Raw genomic sequence first — 19854 nt, forward strand, 5'->3', positions numbered from 1 at the left:
CATACGCTAGCGTTCATTCTTCGTGGAATTCATGGAATACGAGCAATGCAGTGTAGTGTAAAAAAAGAGTAATAGGTTATCTATAACTTGCACAGAAACCAGATTGCAGCTCTTAGAATCGAAGGAGGTGACAAGGAAGCTGTTGTTGAGAAAGGAATGAAACAGGGGTGTATCCTGTCACCGAAGTTATTCAGTATGTGCACAGAGAAAGCAGTAAAGCAAATTAAGGAGACATTTCAAAAATGAATTTGAAATTCATAGAAAAATAAGTTTGAGGTTTGCCGATGACATTGTAATTCTGTCACAGACGACATAGGACTTCAAAGGAGTGGATAGTATCTGAAAAGAGATTATAAGATAAACACCGACAGAAGTAAAATAAGCGTGATGGAATGCAGTCGAATTAAATTAGGCGATTCTGTGGTAATTAGATTAGGAAATCAGACACTAAAACTAGACGACGAGTTTTGTCATTTGGGCAGTGTAGTAACTGACGACGGCAGAAGCAGTACACAAAGAGAAAATATTCCCTGACAACAAATAGCACGTCAATACTAAATTCGAATTTACGTGTTAGACTGCTTGTTCTGCAATGATTTATCTCGAGTGTAGCCTCATGCGGAAGTTAAACGCGGACCGGAAACAGTGCAGACAGGAGGAGGGTAGAAGTTTTTGAAATGTGGTGCTGCAGAAGAATACTTGAGATTAGATCGGTAGATCGATTGTGTAATAAAGAGATACTGCGTTGAATTGAGGAGGAGAGAGATCCGCGGCACAGTGCGAATGAGAGGAGGGACAGGGTGATACGACACACGCTGTCGCGTCAAGTAACAGTTAATTCGGTCATGGAACAAAGTGTAGGGGATAGTATGAAGGTACAGACTGATGTAGGCTGCAGCATTTATGCAAACATGAAAAACGACGTGTACAAGATAGAGCAGCGCGGAGAGCTGCATCAAAATAGTCTATGGACTGATCACAACACCACCGTTACATAAAAGTACACAGTTAATGTGAAAAGAAACTGCCAAAATGGACTGGAACTGCGCAGGTGTCGGCAGGCACGTGGTTCATGCTTCGGTAGTGATACTGGTCTTCATACATACAGCGGAGAAGCTGAGTCTGTATGGCGAGTAGCAACTTTCCTTCTCATAACACTGTTACATTCCATCCCGGATTTTCCATTGTTTGATTTTGGCGTTCATACACCTGTTCATAGATGGATGTCCACTTCTGACAAAAATCTAACCAGTATGACGTGTAGGCCACGGGACGTACATGCCGAAACATCGCCGTAATAGTCGTAGGCAGATCTGTTCCTGTTTTTATTGTTGCCGTATAAGGTCTGTCCCACTGACCTCCGAATCATGAACATCCCAGTATATTTTTGATATCCGAGAGTTCATCTGCGTGACCTTCACAGAAGAGATGTTATATATAATACTTGTGGTCGTTGAAACAACAAGTTAACACGTATGGCTCATCTGCTGCGTAGTTCCGTGTTCAACAATGTGCTCGGAAACACTTGCGCCTGCTGCAGTCTTGTACTGTGTCGCCAGTTCTGTCACAGATTGCAGCCTATCCTGGTTTATAGAGTGCGCGAGTCTCTCTCTTCCACGTTCCGTGCCAACACCTGTTCCCCTACTCGCGGTTTCACCGTGCCTCAACCACTTTCCATAGACGCTCACGACAGTGGCATACGGACAGTCTACCAGCTCCGTCGTTTTCGAAATGCTAGTTCTCACGCTCCGGACATTAACGATCTGCTCGTTGTCAAAGTCGCCTGTGTCAGTAGATTTCCCCGTTTGCGGCCTGCATCGTCTCAAGAATTATTTACCATCGATCTCTGCTCCGCTTATATACTTTCCTTGCCGTATCGCCACCAAGCGGCATTGAATCTCGCTGTTTGCAGGGATCGTAATGTTTCGGCTGATGGGTGTATGTAGGAGGAAAGAGGTAGTATTATGTCTCCTGACTGATTCTGAAAAAGGGACAGTCAGAGCTATGTAAGGCTGCGACAAAAATAAACTCGTGCCCGATTGTGCAGCCTTTTATCGTAACCTCTTTCATTATTCGGTAACAGTGCTAGATTGCCGAGGGATACTCAGGAATTGGTCTAACAAGTACTATGCATGCGTCTCTTTTGTGAGTGAATTATGCTGCCTTAGGATTTTTCTGATACAGTAATTGTGAGTGTGGCATCTGCCTTTCCCGTGACTGGATTTACGTAGTTATTCCATTCTGAATCGCTCCGAACAGGTACTCGCAGGACTGATCTGGAGAGAGCTTTTTTTCCCTTGATCGTTGTTTGATCTAACTGTACATCGAAGATGCAGTGACGGAAATAACAGAAAGGTTCAAGAGTGCGATTCAAATCCAGGGTGAAAGGATATCAGTGATAAAGATTCGCCGATGACATTCCTATCCTCAGTAAAAGTGCTGAAGAATTGTAGGATCTGTTGAATGGAACGAACAGCCTAATGAGAACAGAATATGGAATGAGAGTAAGTCGAAGATACAGGAAAGTAATGAGAAGTACCAGGAATGAGAACAGCGAGGAACTCAACATCGGGATTGGTGATTACGAGGTAGATTAAGTTAAGGAATTGCGCTACCTAGGCAGCAAAATAACCCAAGATGGACTGGGCAAGGAGGACATAAGAAGCAGACTAGCGTGGCCAAGAAGGACATTCCTGGCTAAGAGAAGTCTGCTAGTATCAAACATAGGCGTTAATTTCAGGAACATATTTCTAAGAACGTGCATTTGTACAGTACTATATGTTACAGAAACATCGACAATTGGAAGCCGAACAGAAAAGAATAGAAGAATTTGAGATGTGGTGCTATAAAAAATAGTAAAAATGAGGTGGACTCATAAGGTAAGGAATGAGGAGTTTCTCTGCAGAATCATCGAGGAAATGAATATATGGAAAACATTGACAAGGAGAAGGATCAGGATGACAGGACATCTGTTAAGACATCAAGGAATAACTTCCATGGTACTAGTGGAAGCTGTAGAGGGTAAAAACTGTAGAGGGAGGCAGAGATTGGGATACACCCAGCAAGTAATTGAGGAAGTAGGTTGCGATCGCTACTGTGAGGTGAAAAGGTTGGCAGAGGAGAGAAATTCGTGACGGGTCACACCAAGCCAGCCAGAAGACTGACCACTCAAAATAAATAAAGCTAACACCACTTGGACGAAATATGGACTGTCAGGAGGACAAAAATTTCTCACTTCGTCCGAATGGTTTCAGAATAAATTAAATTGCTGCAGTACAATCACAAGTTGAAGGACTGATAGGTTCAAGTTGTTCAAATGGCTCTGAGCACTATGGGACTTAACATCTGAGGTCATCAGTCCCCTAGAACGTAGAACTACTTAAACCTAACTAACCTAAGGACATCACACACATCCATGCCCGAGGCAGGATTCGAACCTGCGACCGCAGCGGTTGCGCGGTTCCTGACTGAAGCGCCTAGAACCGCTCGGCCACTCTGGCCGGCTAACTGATAGGCGTTTTTACAATTAATAAAAGATGATTTTCTTCATTTATGGTATTAACAGATACACGTCACCAATTATTCGATTTTAAAACATAAAAAATAGAAAAAAAGATGGCGGAGAAAGGTGAAAGATCTTAAAAAGGAAGCATCACATATTCACTAAGTTGGAAGGACCAACATTAGGAAAGGATAGTGTAAGAAGAAGGAGATGATGTGTTTTGAAGAGTGATTAGATTGTAGATGTAAAAAAAGAGCTGAAATGGGTAGTAATATGGAGATGAAGGTATTCGGGAGGGTGGGGGAGGGGGTAGTGTCTTAGATATCAGAAAGGGAGTCGGGTACTGGATTGTGGATCGAGCCATGATACGGAAGGGAAGAGAATACGGAAAAATTAGGAGGGTTGGGAGATATCTGATGAGGGATAGGCTAGGGAGGGAAGTTTTGGAACTGATAGGATGACTAATAATTCTGACTGATTTCTTCGTCTGGGAGAGCCAGTTGATTGGAGATCTAATGGGAGAGGTTATGGAGTATGTGTAGGTGATGGGTTGTTGGGTTTTATCTTGGTAGATGTGAGAGCATACCAGGATTGGAAAATAAAGATACCGAACAATGGGATTGTTGAAGTCAGCTTTGTGATAGTGTAGCGTATAGGTAAGTGTTCAATGAGAGCAAGGATGAGGGACCCGTATGGTGGAAGGTAACCGTATGCAGAAGGCAGAATGGAGACGTATCTTTCAAGAAAGTGGAGGGAGTGACAGAACTTGGCTGGAGCGGAGTGGCCAGGCGTAGGAGAGGATGAGGTGGGATGGAGGTAGACGCAGGCGCCGCGGCTACTGGTAGTCGGGCCGCCGACCTCGTCGTAGCTCCAGCCCGGGTTGCCCAGCTGGGCCCAGCGGTCGTAGTCGCGCCGGTTGCCGCGCACGTACAGCATGGCGTTGAGCACGCTGGAGCCGCCCAGCACCTTGCCGCGCGGCCAGTTGCAGCGCCCGCCGCGCATCGCCAGGCAGTAGCGGTCCGACGGCTCCGTCTGGAACCTGCGGCCCGACCGTCCGCTTACCACGTAGTTCTGCTAGTAGGGGCAGTCGTCAAGTTTTAATCGTCACCTCGAAAACATACTGTTTCGTAATTAATGCCTTCCTTGTGTGCAGCTACATGTGTGCATTTCTGCTGTTACCTGGCCGAGCAAACCGAATATGCGGCAGTAGCGGAAGCTAACTTGGTCATTTGACAAGTTACTGCTACGCTCCAGTTAAAGTAGACGCGCGTTGCCACCAGACAGACGAAGTCTGCTGTTAACAGCTTAAATTTGAAACTTCCTGGCAGAATAAAGCTGTGTGCCGGACCGAGACTCGAACTCAGGACCTTTGCCTTTTGCAAGCGAGTGCTCTATCAACTCACCTGTCCAAACATGACTGACGACCCCTTCTCACAGCTTTACTTCCGCCAGTACCTCATCTCCTACCTTCCAAACTTTATCCTCGAAACATCCTCCAGGCAGTGCTGAACCATGTCTCCGAAGTATCCTTCTTCCAGCAGTGCTATTCCCGCCGGTTTCGCAGGAGAGCTTCTCTGCAGTTTGGAAGCTAGGAGACGAAGTACTGGAGCAAGTAAAGCTATGAGGACGGATCCTGAGATGTGCTTGGGTGGTTCAGTCAGCAGAGCACTTGTTCGCGAAAGGCAAAGCTCCCGTGTTCGAGTCTCCGTCCTGCACCCAGTATTAATCTGCCTCAGAAGAGTGAAAAATTTCATTCCAGCATTACATTTATTGGTGGAGAGAAGGAGAAAGCATTTCTAGTGTAGGCGGAAAAGGTAACGAACCATGCAAACAAACGTTAAAGCTGGGCAAATCAGTGCCGAGCAAACTACGGCGGGAGGGATGTGATTGTTAGATAAATGGAACTGAAGCATTTACTGCACCCTCTTACCCCAGAAAGGCCACGTAAAATATCCAATCACCTGTAACCCTGGAAAATCAACGACAACAAGACTAGTGTTTCAAAATGATTCTTACAACTTTGATTACATATATTTCCGAAATGGGAAAAGGTAGAAAGGTGCGGGTTGCGGCATAATGTTCAAAAACCCTTGTAGATTTTTCCCTGCTTATTTTTAGTTATTGACGAAAACGACGACCTTTTGCCCTTATGGTAGCAGTTGTTCGGCTGAGATTTGATTGGCAGTGTTGTTGGATGTCCCCCTAGGGACATCGTGCCAAATTCTCTCGAACTGGTGTGCTAGATCGTTAAAATCCCGAGCTGGTCGGAGGGCCCTGCCTGCTCCAAACTTTCTCATTTGGGGAGAAATACGGCGACATTGTTCACCAAGTCAGGGTTTGTCAAGGACGAAGACGAGCAGTAGAATCCAACGCCGTGTGCGGTCGGGCATTATCTTGCTGAAATGTAAGCCCATGCTGGCTTGCCATGAAGAGTAACGAAACGGGGCGTAGAATATCGTCGACGCACCACAGTTGCTGTAAGAATGCGTCGGATGACAGTGAAAGAGGGTCTGCTACGGAAATAAAGGGCACCCCAGAATATCATTGCTGTTTGTCGGGCCGTATGGGGACCGACAGTCGAGTTCGTATCCCACTGCAGTCGCGCGGGACGTCTGCAGCTTGGAATCTCATTGAACTGAGTGTAGTTGTCTTCTATAATGAGTCCCGCTTCAAACTGAGCCCCAGTGACTTCCTCCAGGAGGACATCCAAAAACGCTAACAATCAGTGCCAAGCCGAATAACTAGTTGCATAAGCGCCACATGTGGATCAATGCGATATTGACTTGAACAATTTGTGAACTGCTTCTCTCGAATGAATTATCAAATTTTCTGAAATTTTAATCATTTGTTTGTAAATATACATCATATCTGCCGATTTGCGCCCCATTCGGATAATTCCTTCGTGGTGCGATGTTTCCATTGTCTTAGAATCAAAGTTGTAAAGATCCTTCTGGAAAGCGCTATACACCCGCGGGAGTTGTGGATTTGGCAAATCAAAACGTTTTAATAACAACAGGGCGGTCAGCATTGGTCGTTGAACTAGAAATGTCTGTTACTGTTGCAAATCGATTTCAATCACTGCGTGACCATCATCAGTGCTAGTATTAAAGCCCTGTGGACTTGTAAAGACAAACAGTAAAACTGCAACATCTGCATACATCAACGACAGACCGAAGGTACAAATTCAACGGCCGGTCTGACAAGTACCATTCGTTGGAGATGTGTAGATAATGCAGTTTTACTGTTTCTATTTATAAGGGCTTTTATAATAGCACTGATAAGGATCACGCAGTGACTCAGATAGATTTGCAACGGCAATAAGGATTTCTACCCGCCAGGGCAGCCGAGAGCGCTAACGCGCTGCTTCCTGGACTCGGGTAGGCGCGCCGGCCCCGGATCGAATCCACCCGGCGGATTAACGGCGAGGGTCGGTGTGCCGGCCAGCCTGGATGTGGTTTTTAGGCGGTTTTCCACATCCCGCTAGGTGAATACCGGGCTGGTCCCCACGTTCCGCCTCAGTTACACGAGTCGCAGACATCTGAACACGTTCGCACCTTTCCACGAATTACACTAGACGCAGACGGCAGGCGTACACTAATTCCGCCCCGGGGGTACGGGGTGGCGGCAGGAAGGGCATCCGGCCAACCCTTTCCACTAACCTTGCCAAATCCGTTCCTAACAATTCCGACCCTGCGTCGACGCGGCACATGGCACCAGTGAAAGAAAGAAAGAATAAGGATTTCTACTCCGACGACCAGTGCTGATCCTCCTCGTGTTATTAATATTGGTGTGGAGGTCGCGGTGCACGCAACTCCTGATGGAATTCTCATTCAGTGAAAACGTTGTTAGTGGGGGGCTCGTGTTAATGCTGATTTTAAATAATCAGTAGGTAGATCTCAAACCACTTGACGCCGTAGAGAGAGCAAGAGGGCGCTAGCGAGCAGCTACTGTGCGCAGGCTACTGGCCTCCAGTCGAGCGGCGACAGCTGCAGCGCGGGGAACATGAGCGGCAGGTCGGCGAGCGGCGGCTCGTCGCCGCCCGCCTCCAGCAGAAGCACCCGCCAGCCCTGCACCTCGGAGAGGCGCGCCGCCAGCGTCGCCCCCGCCGACCCGCCGCCCACCACCACCACGTCGTAGGTGTCGTGCGGCACGCGCACGTCGTGCGGCCGCTGCCACGAGTCGGTGATGTCCGGCCTGGAGAAGTGGATGGTGAGCCGCACCAGCAGGATGTACGCCATGCCCGGCCCGAAGGCGGCCGCGATCCGCGCCGCCGTCGCCGCCGCCGAGTACCGCCGTGGGGGCGGCGCCATCGTCACAGCCGCAGCCGCAGCCGAGTCCCACCTGCCGCACGGACACAGGGCCACGGTCAACTTCTGCACGGCGTTACGTCTGCCTGGTGGTTATAAAACTGACGTATGGCAGCGAAACTTGGTAGTTACGCTAATTCGTCAATGTTGAAGGGATGTACGCTGGAAAAAAAATTTGTTCCAATTTTGACCACATGGTACAAATTTGACACTGCACATTGTTTGTATGGCGGTAAGACAGCTCGGTGTCATTTGACACAGACAAGCCATAATGTGAGTGAAGAGTACGATTACGTCCACCTCGGTATCTCCGCGACCAGTGCGTCGGACTGCTACCAGAAGGGGCCCGGGTTCCATTCCTGATCAGGTCGGAGATTTTCTCCGCTCAGAGACTGGCTGATGAGTTGTCCTTACGTTCGTATCGTCACAGCTGACATTCGACCATTGAGACGGCTGTATGGTCACACACCGAAAAAAAAAAAAAAAAAATTGTGGCTATAGGGAAGAGAGACTGTCCGCTCTTAGTGACATTGTTTTATGTGAGTGGTTGCAATTGCAGTTCTGCGTTGAGAAAATATCGCCGATTGAAAGAAGTGAGGAGAGGCCAGATATCAATAAAAGCTTTAAGGAAGATGATAATAGAGTTCGAAAACATTGGCGAGTTTGGTGTGACACCTGGAAGAGGAGGGCGTCCTATCCCGCTGGAAGTTACTGTTGAACCGCATGTTGTGCAACTGCACGCACGACATGTGACTGTGTGCTGGGCCCGTAAGCATCTTTATTCTTGATCCGTTCTTCTTTGAAGAGAATACACCCAAACTGTCAGACCCTGTCAGGAACATCACGAGTTCTGCACGTTATCCAGACGTCGTTGTACAGCACGTGATTCCTGGTCTGGAAGAGAGCACCTGCGTGGAAACCACTGTTCTCATGCGAGATGGGGCAACACCTTATGTTGCGTGCTCAGTGAAAGACCTCCTTAATGCAGTCTTCCACGAATGTGTCATCTCCAGAGGTTTTCCGGATGCGTCGTCTGCAAGATCACCTGATCTGAATCCGTGTGTTTTTTGGCTCTGTGGATATCTACAAGAATGCGTTTACAACGGACATGTTTAGTCTCAACCTGATTCGACGGCCAGTATACAGGAACACATTGCTCGGATTCCACTGGAACTGCTGTTAGCAACTGCTGATTACGCTGGTTTACGGATTCAGCATCTTGTCGATCGCCCGGTGTTCATACTGAACAAATTGTGTAAGCGGCTGTTAATAACAAAATCAACATTATACCTTTCTAACGTGTTTGACATTTTCTACTTACGTCCCGTTCCTAATCCATTACACATGGAAACATTTCCTTACGTCTTTCTTGCATTCACAGTACCACATTTGCACCTCGTGACCAAAACCGAATTTAATTTTTTCCAACGTAAATCGGTTTTGCACTAACGCATTAGAATATCTACAAAGTTTCTCTGTCACACGAATTTACAGCCCAGACCATTGTGAGTGTCTGCACTTTAATTATAATCGCGCGGTACTGTGTCGGCTAGTAAAATTGCAGCACCGGTAAGATAGCATATGACGAAATTTTACTTGTGCGCATGCACTATAGTAGGAGGAACGCATGATTACATTTGTAACTGATTTGGAGATATACTGACTGCGAAATTTAATGCACACGGCTGCCACCTCTGGCAGCAACAGTGGCTCTAAATCGCTCGTGCATTGAGTCGACCTGAACTTATACAGTAGTTACGTGTAAGTAATTCCCTACTGCTTCAAGTCTCTGCCGTAGTTCATCACTCGTAGTGACCGGGCGTTTCAGTGAGTGGTAAGTCTGGAGGATGTGTCGCCAACGGCGCCCTATAACACCTTCTCGGTCGAGGTATGTCAGGACAAGCGGTCTTCCGTTATCTTGTTGAAGCACCTCCCACATACAGCACAGCCAACGGCCTCGACGTATCAGAAATGTATCAGTCGTTTTCCATATTAGTGGCCGTGAGTGATAGAGGTTATCGTGTTCAGTAACCAGTGCTTCCACATAGCAAGTCACCACGTACTGAGCGCGTGTGACGAATGTAGTCTTGCAGTGTTCGTTGGTCGTCAGAACCCCCACGCGGTGGTGTATCCATCGTGATCCTGTAATTTCACGCAGCACTGTATGAAGAGAACCGTCGTCCTGCTCTAGTGTCTTTTGTGGTTGGACAACCACCGTCCCATCGGCGTGCCTCTGCTGCCACGTCAAGGAGGCCGCAGCAGTGCCAACTGTCCTCGGTGCTCCAGACGTCGCACTGTCCACGTGGATGCTACTCCAGGTGGAGACAAGTCTCTTTCCTGGCTCAAGACACCGCACAACCTGTCGAGGCGTTCGGGGCCGTTGAGATCCCGCTTGGCGCTGAGCGTGGCCCTCCTGCACCCACTGATTCCATATTCGCATCACTTTCGTGAGATCCCCACCAAAGAAAGCAGCAATATTGTAGAACGATAAACTGTAGGCCACAGTAATTTCAACGACGGATTCTGACATTTTCTGATCCACGCTTCTTCTTCTTCTTCTTCGTTTTCGTTTTCTTCTGCTCCTATGAGACATAACACGATCTTCTTAGTAGCAGCCAACATTCAAATACGATTCCTTCATAACATTTCAGAATGATTCAAAGATTAGCAACTTGCCTCAAATGTTCAGAAATGTATAATAGTTCAGTTCACAAAACTAAGAGACGTAATATTTTATGACTACAACACAAACGAGTCACAACTGGAGTCAATTCACACGAATGCGTGGGTTGAGGGATACAAAACGGTTCGGTCAGATAGACTATCTTCGGTAAAGCAGCTGATAGACTTCAATTAATTGATAGGATACAAGAAAAATGCAACTTTTTTTCCAATTTATTGGCTTTCGGCGCGTGCCCATTCGGCCATGTCGGTTATGACGGTACCGCCAGCATCCAGTCCCTGAACGCAGAAAATCTCCGACCCAGCCGATAGTTGAGCCCGGGCGCCGTTGCGTACAAACCGCCTCCCTAACCGTGCAGTTACCGAGGTGGACAGAAAAATGCAGTCTCCGTGTAACTGCTTTCAAAACACTCGTGCGACTTAAGTTGTGTGGGACCCGCAACAAACACGTACATAAAGTGCAGCACGAATGGTGGCAATTTATTTGACGCCTGGGAAAGCGTGACGGAGATGTTGGAAAAACTGAATTGTCAGACTCTTCAAAACAGACACACAAACTAACTGTTGAAAGCCTACTTGCAACGTTTCAAGAACTAACATTAAGAGAAGACTCTATGAATATACTAAAACCCTTACGTATAGCTCAATCAGTCATTGTTCCCGTGCTCCTTGCTGGCCGTTGTAGCCGAGCGGTTCTAGGCGCTTCAGTCTGGAATCGCGCGACCGCTACGGTCGCAGGTTCGAATCCTGCCTCGGGCATGGATGTTTGCGATGTCCTTACGTTAGTCAGGTTTAAATAGTTCTAAGTTCTAGGGGACTGATGACCTCAGATGTGAAGTCCGATAGTGCTCAGAGCCATTTGAACCATTTTGAACCTTCCTCCTTACGTGAATGACCGGGAAGAGACCCTAATAACTCCTACAATGGGAAATACCCTCTGCCATGCACTTCACAGTAGTTTGCACAGTATTGATGCAGATGTGGATGAAATGAGAAACACACTACGTAATACAGAATGTGCATGTCGTTGCTCCAATCTACTTTTGAAGTGTTCATCATTTGCATATCCAGGCATGTAGTGCACTTCATGCCATTTCGTTATTTGCTGCACGCGACCTTCATGTTGTCGCAGTTTTAATGGTCAGTGGTGTACATTTATTTCTGCATGTGTACACAACTACCGCACGCCACTGTACAGTGCATGTTGGGGGTTTATTTTATACCAGTGTTAGTCTTTCCATTTTGTGTTCACCTCGCAAATGGAGCCAGCGAAAATAGTATGTCAGTATGTCTCTGTATGAGCCCCTATAACTTTTTCCCTCATGGTCTGTACACGGGATTGACATTTGAGGTGGCGGAGTCGTTGACCGAATCTTGGTTCTCTGAAATTCCTCAATAGTGTTTCGCAAAAATATTTCCCATCTTAACTGACGGAAGGTGTCCGTGAGAAGCTTGTACTGATCGAACCGAGATGAAACAAATGTAACAGCACGACTCAGAATTCCTTCGCTGTCTTCCAGTAATCCGACTTGGTAAGGATCCCAAATACTCGAGCAGGACCCAAGAATGGAACGCAGAAGCATTCTGTACGCAGTCTCCTTTATACACTGAGGTGACAAAAATCATGGGATAGCTCCTAATGTCGTGTCGGACATCCTTCTGCCCGGCACAGCGGAGCAACTCGACATGACATGGACTCAAAAAGTCGTTGCAAGTTCCCTGCAGAAATAGTGAGCCATACTGCCTCTATAGCCGTCCACAATTGCGAAAGTGTTGCCGGTGCAGGACTTCGTGCACGAACTGACCTCTCGATTGTGGCTCATACATGTTCGATGGGATTCATGCTGCGCTATCTGGTTGCCCAGATCATTCGCTCGAACTCTCCAGAATATTCTTAAGACAAATCGCGAGCAGTTGTGAGCCTGGTGAAATGGCGCCTTATCGTCCATAAAAATGTCTTCGATGTTTGGGACCATGAAGTCCGTGAATGGCTCCAGATGGTGTCCAAGTAGCCGAGCGCAATCATTTGCAGTCAGTCATCAGTTCATTTGGGCGGAAGGGCCAGTCCATTCCGTGTAAACATGACCGACACCACTGTGGAGCGGCCCCTGGCTTGCGCAGTGCCTTGCTCACAACTTGGGCCCATTGTTTCGTGGGGTTCAAAATGGCTCTGAGCAGTATGGGACTCAACTGCTGTGGTCATAAGTCCCCTAGAACTTAGAACTAGTTAAACCTAACTAACCTAAGGACATCACACACATCCATGCCCGAGGCAGGATTCGAACCTGCGACCGTAGCGGTCGTGCGGTTCCAGACTGTAGCGCCTTTAACCGCGCGGCCACTCCGGCCGGCTGTTTCGTGGGGTGTGTGCCACACTCGAGCCCTATCATCAGCACTTACCCACTGAATAACCGGTACTCAGCTGACCAGGACACGGTTTTCCAGTCGTCAAGGGTTAAACCGATATGGTCAGGAGGCCAGGAGAGGCGCTCCAAAGCGACGACGTGCTGTTACCAAAGCCATTCCCATCACTCGTTTGCATGGCCCCTTAACACAAAATTTCGCCGCATTGTCCTAACGGATACTTTTCTTGTACGTCCGACATTGATTTCTGCGGTTATTTCACGCAGAGCTGTTGAGTTGTCTGCTAGCACTGACAACTCTGGACAAACGCCGCTACTCTCGGTCGCTAAGTGAAGTTCGTCGGCCACGGCGCTGCCGGTGGTGAGGGGTGATGTCTGAAATGTAGTACTGTGAGCACAAACCTGGCGTCTTCAATCTCGGAATATCGAACTCCCTAACGGTTTCCGAGATCGAATCTCCCACGTCGTGCGGCCAATTATCACGTCGGGCGCCTTTTCACGTGAATCACCTGGGCACGAATCACAGCTCCGTCAGTGCACTGCCGTTTTGTACACCTTGTGTTCCACCGTCTGTGAACGCGCGTTTCGCTGGCCCATGACCTTTGTCACCTCAGTGTAGGTGCGTTATGACGTCCGCGAGTTCTCCCAGTAACTTGCTGCCGACCATTCGTATTCTCTGCAAGTGACGTTGTGAGCTCCATCCATTTCATCTCATCATGCAGTTGTACGCGTAGATATTTAATCGACGTGACAGCGTCAGTTAGTGTTTGAACGTCACCATGAATTTTTCTCACACCCATCCACGTTACATTTATCCACGTCTGGAAGAATCTGTCGTTCGCCGCATTAAACAAACTGTCCAAGTCAGTCGGAATCCTTTCGCAGTCACTCGGCGACGAGACTCCCTGCACACAAAGCGCCATCAGCAAACAATTTCTCTTGCAGATTATACTCCTGGTGAATGGGGTCGTGTTTGTTCACTTCCAAGGCGATAGACAGTGCTTTTAAGAAAAAAAAGGATTCATTTTTTGATGCACGTCCCTTGTAGGTCCACGCATTCTGCCGAACGTTTGCACATTAAAAGGATACCATCCCTGATGTAACATCCGAAAGTCTGCAAATGTCCGCATACCGTTGTCATATACTCGTATCTCTCGTTCCATTTAAAGCCTTTTCCGGCCAACATTTCTTTACACAATGGAATAAATGGAAGTTATGGGTTCAAATCTGGATAATAAGGTTGATATTCCAACTTTAAAAGACCGCCCCCGTGGTACTAGTCACGAGGTAGTTGAGGGTACGATCCCCACTATAAAGAAACTACGTAACACTGGCGTAAGGCCTGCACCGCAATGCTCGGAATCCCATCTAACGGACTCGCTGCAGCGTTGATTTGTGTGTAGGGAACAGAAAGTCACGTGGAGTTCGATGATTGAAATGAAACTGTGATCACAAGAAACGGAGACATCCCTATTTTACTGAAACACATCGAATACGTAACTGGTCCTAATTACACTAAGAGCAATAACGTGCTGCGTCCGTTGTGTCAATTTGTACATAATACTGTAGTCCACAAAGTGCCTTCCGTGTTGGAGTGTCGACAAAATATAACTGCAGAACACTACCAAGTGCGAGTAAACACCCAATATTACCAATTAAAGCATACATTTTTAATTGTCGCACAGGAGGCAGACTCAAACACGTAAGGATTAAGATAACCAATTTTAGGTGACGCAGACTAGTAGTTACCTTCGTAAAGAAGAAGACGTACTAAGGAATATTTTTAAAGCGGAAATCATTACTGGCTTCTGAGGTAGAGATCGCAGAGGCCACTTCAGATTTTTCTGTGGTGGAAATGTTAGAAACTGGATAACTCTGCACCGTGAGGCCGAATGGGAAGCCGACCCGGTGGCGTCTAATGACAAAGGCAACCACTCGAGATCTATTCTTGTACCCAAAAAAACATCATTTTCTTCCGATATGTAAGAACATATATTGGCAGATGCGTTCACCTGATGAAAGATGATTTTTCTCCCTTCTTCTGCAATCCAAGTGATTTTGTATGGTGTTTTTCTTTTTATCCGGTTGCTCCAGAATGTTTGCATGTTCATCGGCATACGTAACTTTTCCCCCCCAATCCTTCATCCTTGCCCAATCCGAGTTACTGCTCCGTCTCTGGTGAGCTACTCATCAGCGGGGCGTTAGATTCAATCCTTCCTTCGTTTAACATAAACGTAGTCAAACTCTTACAGTTATGGCGAAGGAAACGCTTGGTAGCGTTCAATACAAGGACAGTTTAGACCAATTAGCAAAACTTCCACTGCTGAAAAAGAAGTGTGTGAAAACAAAATCGTGACACCTAACTCCATCACCCTTAATGCAAAAACCCAACAGAAGCAAAACCAGTGCAAACACATACTCTGTATAAAAGGCGGCTCCTTATACACGTACAGATAGAGATTCCGTGACAGCAGTGGTAATTGACAGCCAAAATATTGCAAGAAATCATCTGCAGTTATTTAGTAACTGTACTTTTGTCGCGGGTGCTATAAAGGAACTTTTTTTTCCTGTGGGCGTAGTGGATATTCCAAATTGCTACTGCTGCAAGGAAGAAAATATAATTACCTGACGTTGTCAACATTGTCAGTGATGTAGGAGGCAGCCATCAAATTTAGTGTTGTAGTCTTCTTTAGGAAAATTATTTCCCAAGGTCGCAAGGAAGGATACATCGATTACTAGTTTCGACCAGTTAAATGGCCATCTTCAGACCACATAGTAGAAAGCAGTGCCTACTTCGATAACGGAAGCAAGACGCTTTGTGCCTGTTCCTGTTCGTGTTAGCTTCTTCCGATACTGTCAATAGATAAAATGGCTCCTTATGTTGTCCCATTATATCACTATGATCTACTTTGTATCTGCTTTACTGCACAACGAAATGGTCCATAGCATATGTAATATATTGTAACCACAATTTTCAGTCTGGAAGTGTAAAAATGACTTTGACAAAGCATCTTGTTTCAGTAGTCGATGTAGACACTGATTTTTGTTGTGTGCTCTGAAGATGGACATTTAACTGTTCGAAATTCGTAATCGATATATCCTTCCTTGCGATCTTGGAAAATAAAAAGTTTTCCTGAAGATGACTGCAGTACCAGAAGAAGATAAAAATTACATCACATTTGAGCACAAAATATTGTCAGCAGAAGCTAGTGTGTAAAAAAGCACCATTATGTTAAGTAGCTAACCACTCCACTTACCTAAAGAAGCTATAGTTTTTCAGAGGCGTAAAAGATTACAGAGCATTAATTTAGGTAAGATTGGAATTAGCGTATGACGAAGAATATTGGCTGTTATATGCGTTGAGTGAATGTGCGTGAGTGCGGTCGTACGAACACATACGCAGCCTGTAGAAGTGTTTGTATTAATAACGACATAAATCCCTATATAAACTTGGTTTCCAGTGGCAAAAACGTTTTGAGTAATACACAAACACACACTCACACACACAAAATATAACATGATACGCAGAAAAATATGAGGGCTTGGTAAAAAGTAATGCTTCCGAATTTTTAAGTGAAAACTCTTACAGATTTTTAAATAAAACAAACGTTATTAATATTCTTCGTCTTTATTCTTCATGCCTACATATTGTTTGCAGCCCTTTGCCGCTTGAAGGTTCCGAATTGTAGCTTGTACCATGGCGGTGTGTAGCGTGACTATCTCTGTGCGTGAGAAAACAAAAAGAGGAGTACGAGCAGAGATGAGGTTTTGCGTCGTCAACCAAGTCAAACATTCTACAGCGACGTTATCAACAAACTAGTCTCTCGCCGGGAGAATGTGCCAGGGTGACTGTATTGAGGAATACAGATGTATAAATGAAAGATAAAGATGTAGAATGCTAACAAAGTTCCTTTTGTTTAAAAAAGCTTTGGAAGTTTTCGTATAAAAAACTCTTTTTTGTCAAGTGGCATGTCACACTACAAGAAGCGTGTCAAACCACAAAAAAAACCATCTTTGTCCTAAGTCTTAAAATGAAGCTGGTCGCACAAGATAGCAGGCTGTCTCTTTCTGTCAGAATGCCAGAAATTTCAGTCTTATCAGACCGCGAGGGGTCAAGGTCAGAAAGTGCAGAACGCTAAACTGTATGCAGATGATTGTTGCTGTAGCAGGTAGTGCGGATAAGAAAAAAGCTGTTTTAATAAGAAAAGATAGCACTTCTTCAGCGCGACATACTTGTCTCAGTAACGTGAAATAACGAGCCTAATGTAATATGTACAATTTCTAACACTGAGAAAATTTTCACATGTTATTAGAACACCAAAAAAATTACCTCGGTGTACGATTTACAGTAGGTAATTTCGCTGCTTTTTGGTCTCTTGGTTAGGGCACCTGTAGGAGTAAGTTGTTCCTGAGAGTTCGTAACCTTACGTCAATCCACAATTAGCTGTCTTTGTTTTTGATAGTTGTATAAATGTAACGCAATAAGTGTAAAACGTTCTCGGTCTTCAGCAGCGTCAGATTTGAGTACAAATTTGAGCTTTCAATGACTCATACCTTCTCGTTATCATAATCAAATGAATGTCGTGATTGCTATCTTTGTCTCTATTTATTACCAGTAGGAAGCATATGATTCTGTGACGTATGTAATCGTGACGTCACACAGAAAACAAGCAATATGTGCTTGCTACCAGGAAAAATGTCAACAGCTGCCAAGGTGGGACGCTACTCGTGTCACTAATACATCTGAAATCCAAACAACACGGCGTCTCCGTAGTCCCTCAACACCGAGGCTCTGCTTTCAAGTGCCGCGACCAGCGTGAGATATAGTCACGGTTACGACAAAAGTTATTAGTGCACATTGCGTACTTCACAGTCCAGTCACCGACATAATCCTAGTAGGAAGCTGCGTGTCATACTTTCTGTACCTGTTATTACCTCTTTTCTCGCCAGTTGTCGTTTTAATGGAAATTTGGTGTTTATTGTGCTGTTCGTGCCTTGTACGCCGCTATATCACCGTAGATACGGACTGTGCAATAGAGGTCTTAGCGTACTCACAAGAAATGCTATAAATTAAAGGAGGATACCTCCTGAGACTAAGACTGAAGCCGAAACTTTTCAAAAGAGAGCAGCATCTCTGAAGTATTTCTACATGTTTTGTTAGATAGCAAGAAGAGTTGTAGAAGAATATTTTCAACTCAACCTTCAGTATTTTTTACTTTTTTTAGAGGTAAGAGAGTATTGCGGACGAAATATTTTTCCTTCGATATTTTTGTATAAAAGACACTCGATATTTTTATTTCGCCAATTGTAACATTTCATTCAATATTTCGACTATGAAATAATGCTAGAAAACTGCCCCGAAAATTTACAACTGACGGGTCTAAAACAACATGTAATGTGGGTATGATATGATATACGTCAAAATATACCTCAGTGTATTATTTGCTCTAATATCCGAAGTTTCACTTCATTGTTTTCCGTCCGTGCAAGGAATATACCTTAATCACTAGTATAATTCTGTCGAAATGAGGCAACGTAAGCCATTTCCCCTTAAAAGTACTTGTCTTAATCTTATAACAAAAAATACAAAAAATAGGCTTAACAAACGATGCAATTTGCCTTTGCCGGGCGAAATCAACAGTTACTGTGTTCTCAGAATGAAACCTTCACTGGCAATGTGTGCTGCTTTGAAGTTTCTCGACATGTTAAAACTGTGAACCGGACCAACACCAATTACGAACCTCGCCTTGTGCAAGAAAAAACTCACCGGTTGATCGATGTCGGCACCAGTAGCGCGTCGCACTCACAGTTTTCACGAACGGTGGAAGCTGTGAGGACCGGTCGCAGTTCGTTCCAGGGTAGCTTAACTCGTATCAGCTTCACCTCCGACAGGCACGACTCAGCGATCGAACCCCGCCCGACATACAGTTTTAAGCTGCCAGGAAGTTTCAAATTACGCTGTTATGCAGGAGCTAGAAGGCTTCTGATCGTGTGCCACGAAAGCAATTCCGACAAGGAATCATGCGAGCACTTGCTGAAGTAATATGTTCGACCTTCGCCTGATGAATTTTACCTCACGTGGTGGTAACTCTCACTCGAACTACCTGAAGAGGATTTGAAGCTTATCGCTTATTTGTTGAACTATCGACACAGCGAAAGTAGAAGAATAGCGATGTGATAAATGTGATCACTCAAGCCACTGGTTCAGTCAGACTCGCCTCTTAACGCTAGGCGAATCGACATGCTGAAACACCCATATTTCATCTCCATCCTGACTAACAGCGGAATACTATTGCACTTCTTCTCGTGGTCACCAACTGTTCAAATTTGCAAACAATAGATTAGACTTGATGCCGTTATTGTGAGTAGAATATGAAAGGAGGAGGATGGGTTGCTGAACACCAATTCTAGGAACGACGCAGTAGCGAAAAAAGTGAGAGAGGTATTCTATCAAGAACGTAAGTGTGCACAGTACGACCAAAGCAAGGAAAGTATCAGAAGTAGATTGGCACTAACCAAGAAGATTTTTTTTCATCATTACATCTCTGCTGGTAACATATATTGAAATGGAAATGATGCAGTAATCTTTGAAAGTGCACGCGTGGAATATATCATTGTACGGAAGAGAAACATGGACCATCAGAGAAAGAGGGAGGGATTAGTGGCACATGTACTGCGGTGTCCCAGAAGAGTTAACCTGCTTCTGGAAGGAGCATGGAGGGGGGGAAACAGTAGGGATAGACAGAGTTGGACTGTGCAGAAATTACGGAGAAATGAAATGATTAGCACAGGGTAGGAAAGGATGGGAAACAACTTCAAACCACTCGAAAGACTGATTGCTAGTAAATAAAACTGATTGTCTTGCATAAACGAATGAGTAAGTGAGTGAGTAAATGAGTAACCCTTCCCGCTCTTGAGCCTGAACATCGTTGGACGAAAATTCCACTCGTATGTTCCTTTTCTTAATTTGTTCTTGCAGCCACTCTTTGGAATAACTTTT

General features: G+C 45.5%; 1 protein-coding gene across 1 annotated transcript in view; it reads right to left on the bottom strand.

Moving 5' to 3' along the window:
* LOC124545962 (glucose dehydrogenase [FAD, quinone]-like) overlaps positions 1-7788 on the bottom strand; it is a gene marked incomplete at its 5' end in the record, with an annotated part of 42924 nt that extends 35136 nt beyond the window's left edge. The window contains 2 exons of the mRNA XM_047124927.1: positions 4361-4541; positions 7469-7788. Of these exons, the coding sequence (XP_046980883.1) occupies positions 4361-4541; positions 7469-7788 (501 nt within the window). The remainder of the gene's footprint in view (positions 1-4360; positions 4542-7468) is intronic.
* Positions 7789-19854: the final 12066 nt, after the last annotated feature.

This window comes from Schistocerca americana, chromosome 8 (genome assembly GCF_021461395.2).
Source record: "Schistocerca americana isolate TAMUIC-IGC-003095 chromosome 8, iqSchAmer2.1, whole genome shotgun sequence".
In the NCBI taxonomy this organism is placed as follows: domain Eukaryota; kingdom Metazoa; phylum Arthropoda; class Insecta; order Orthoptera; family Acrididae; genus Schistocerca; species Schistocerca americana.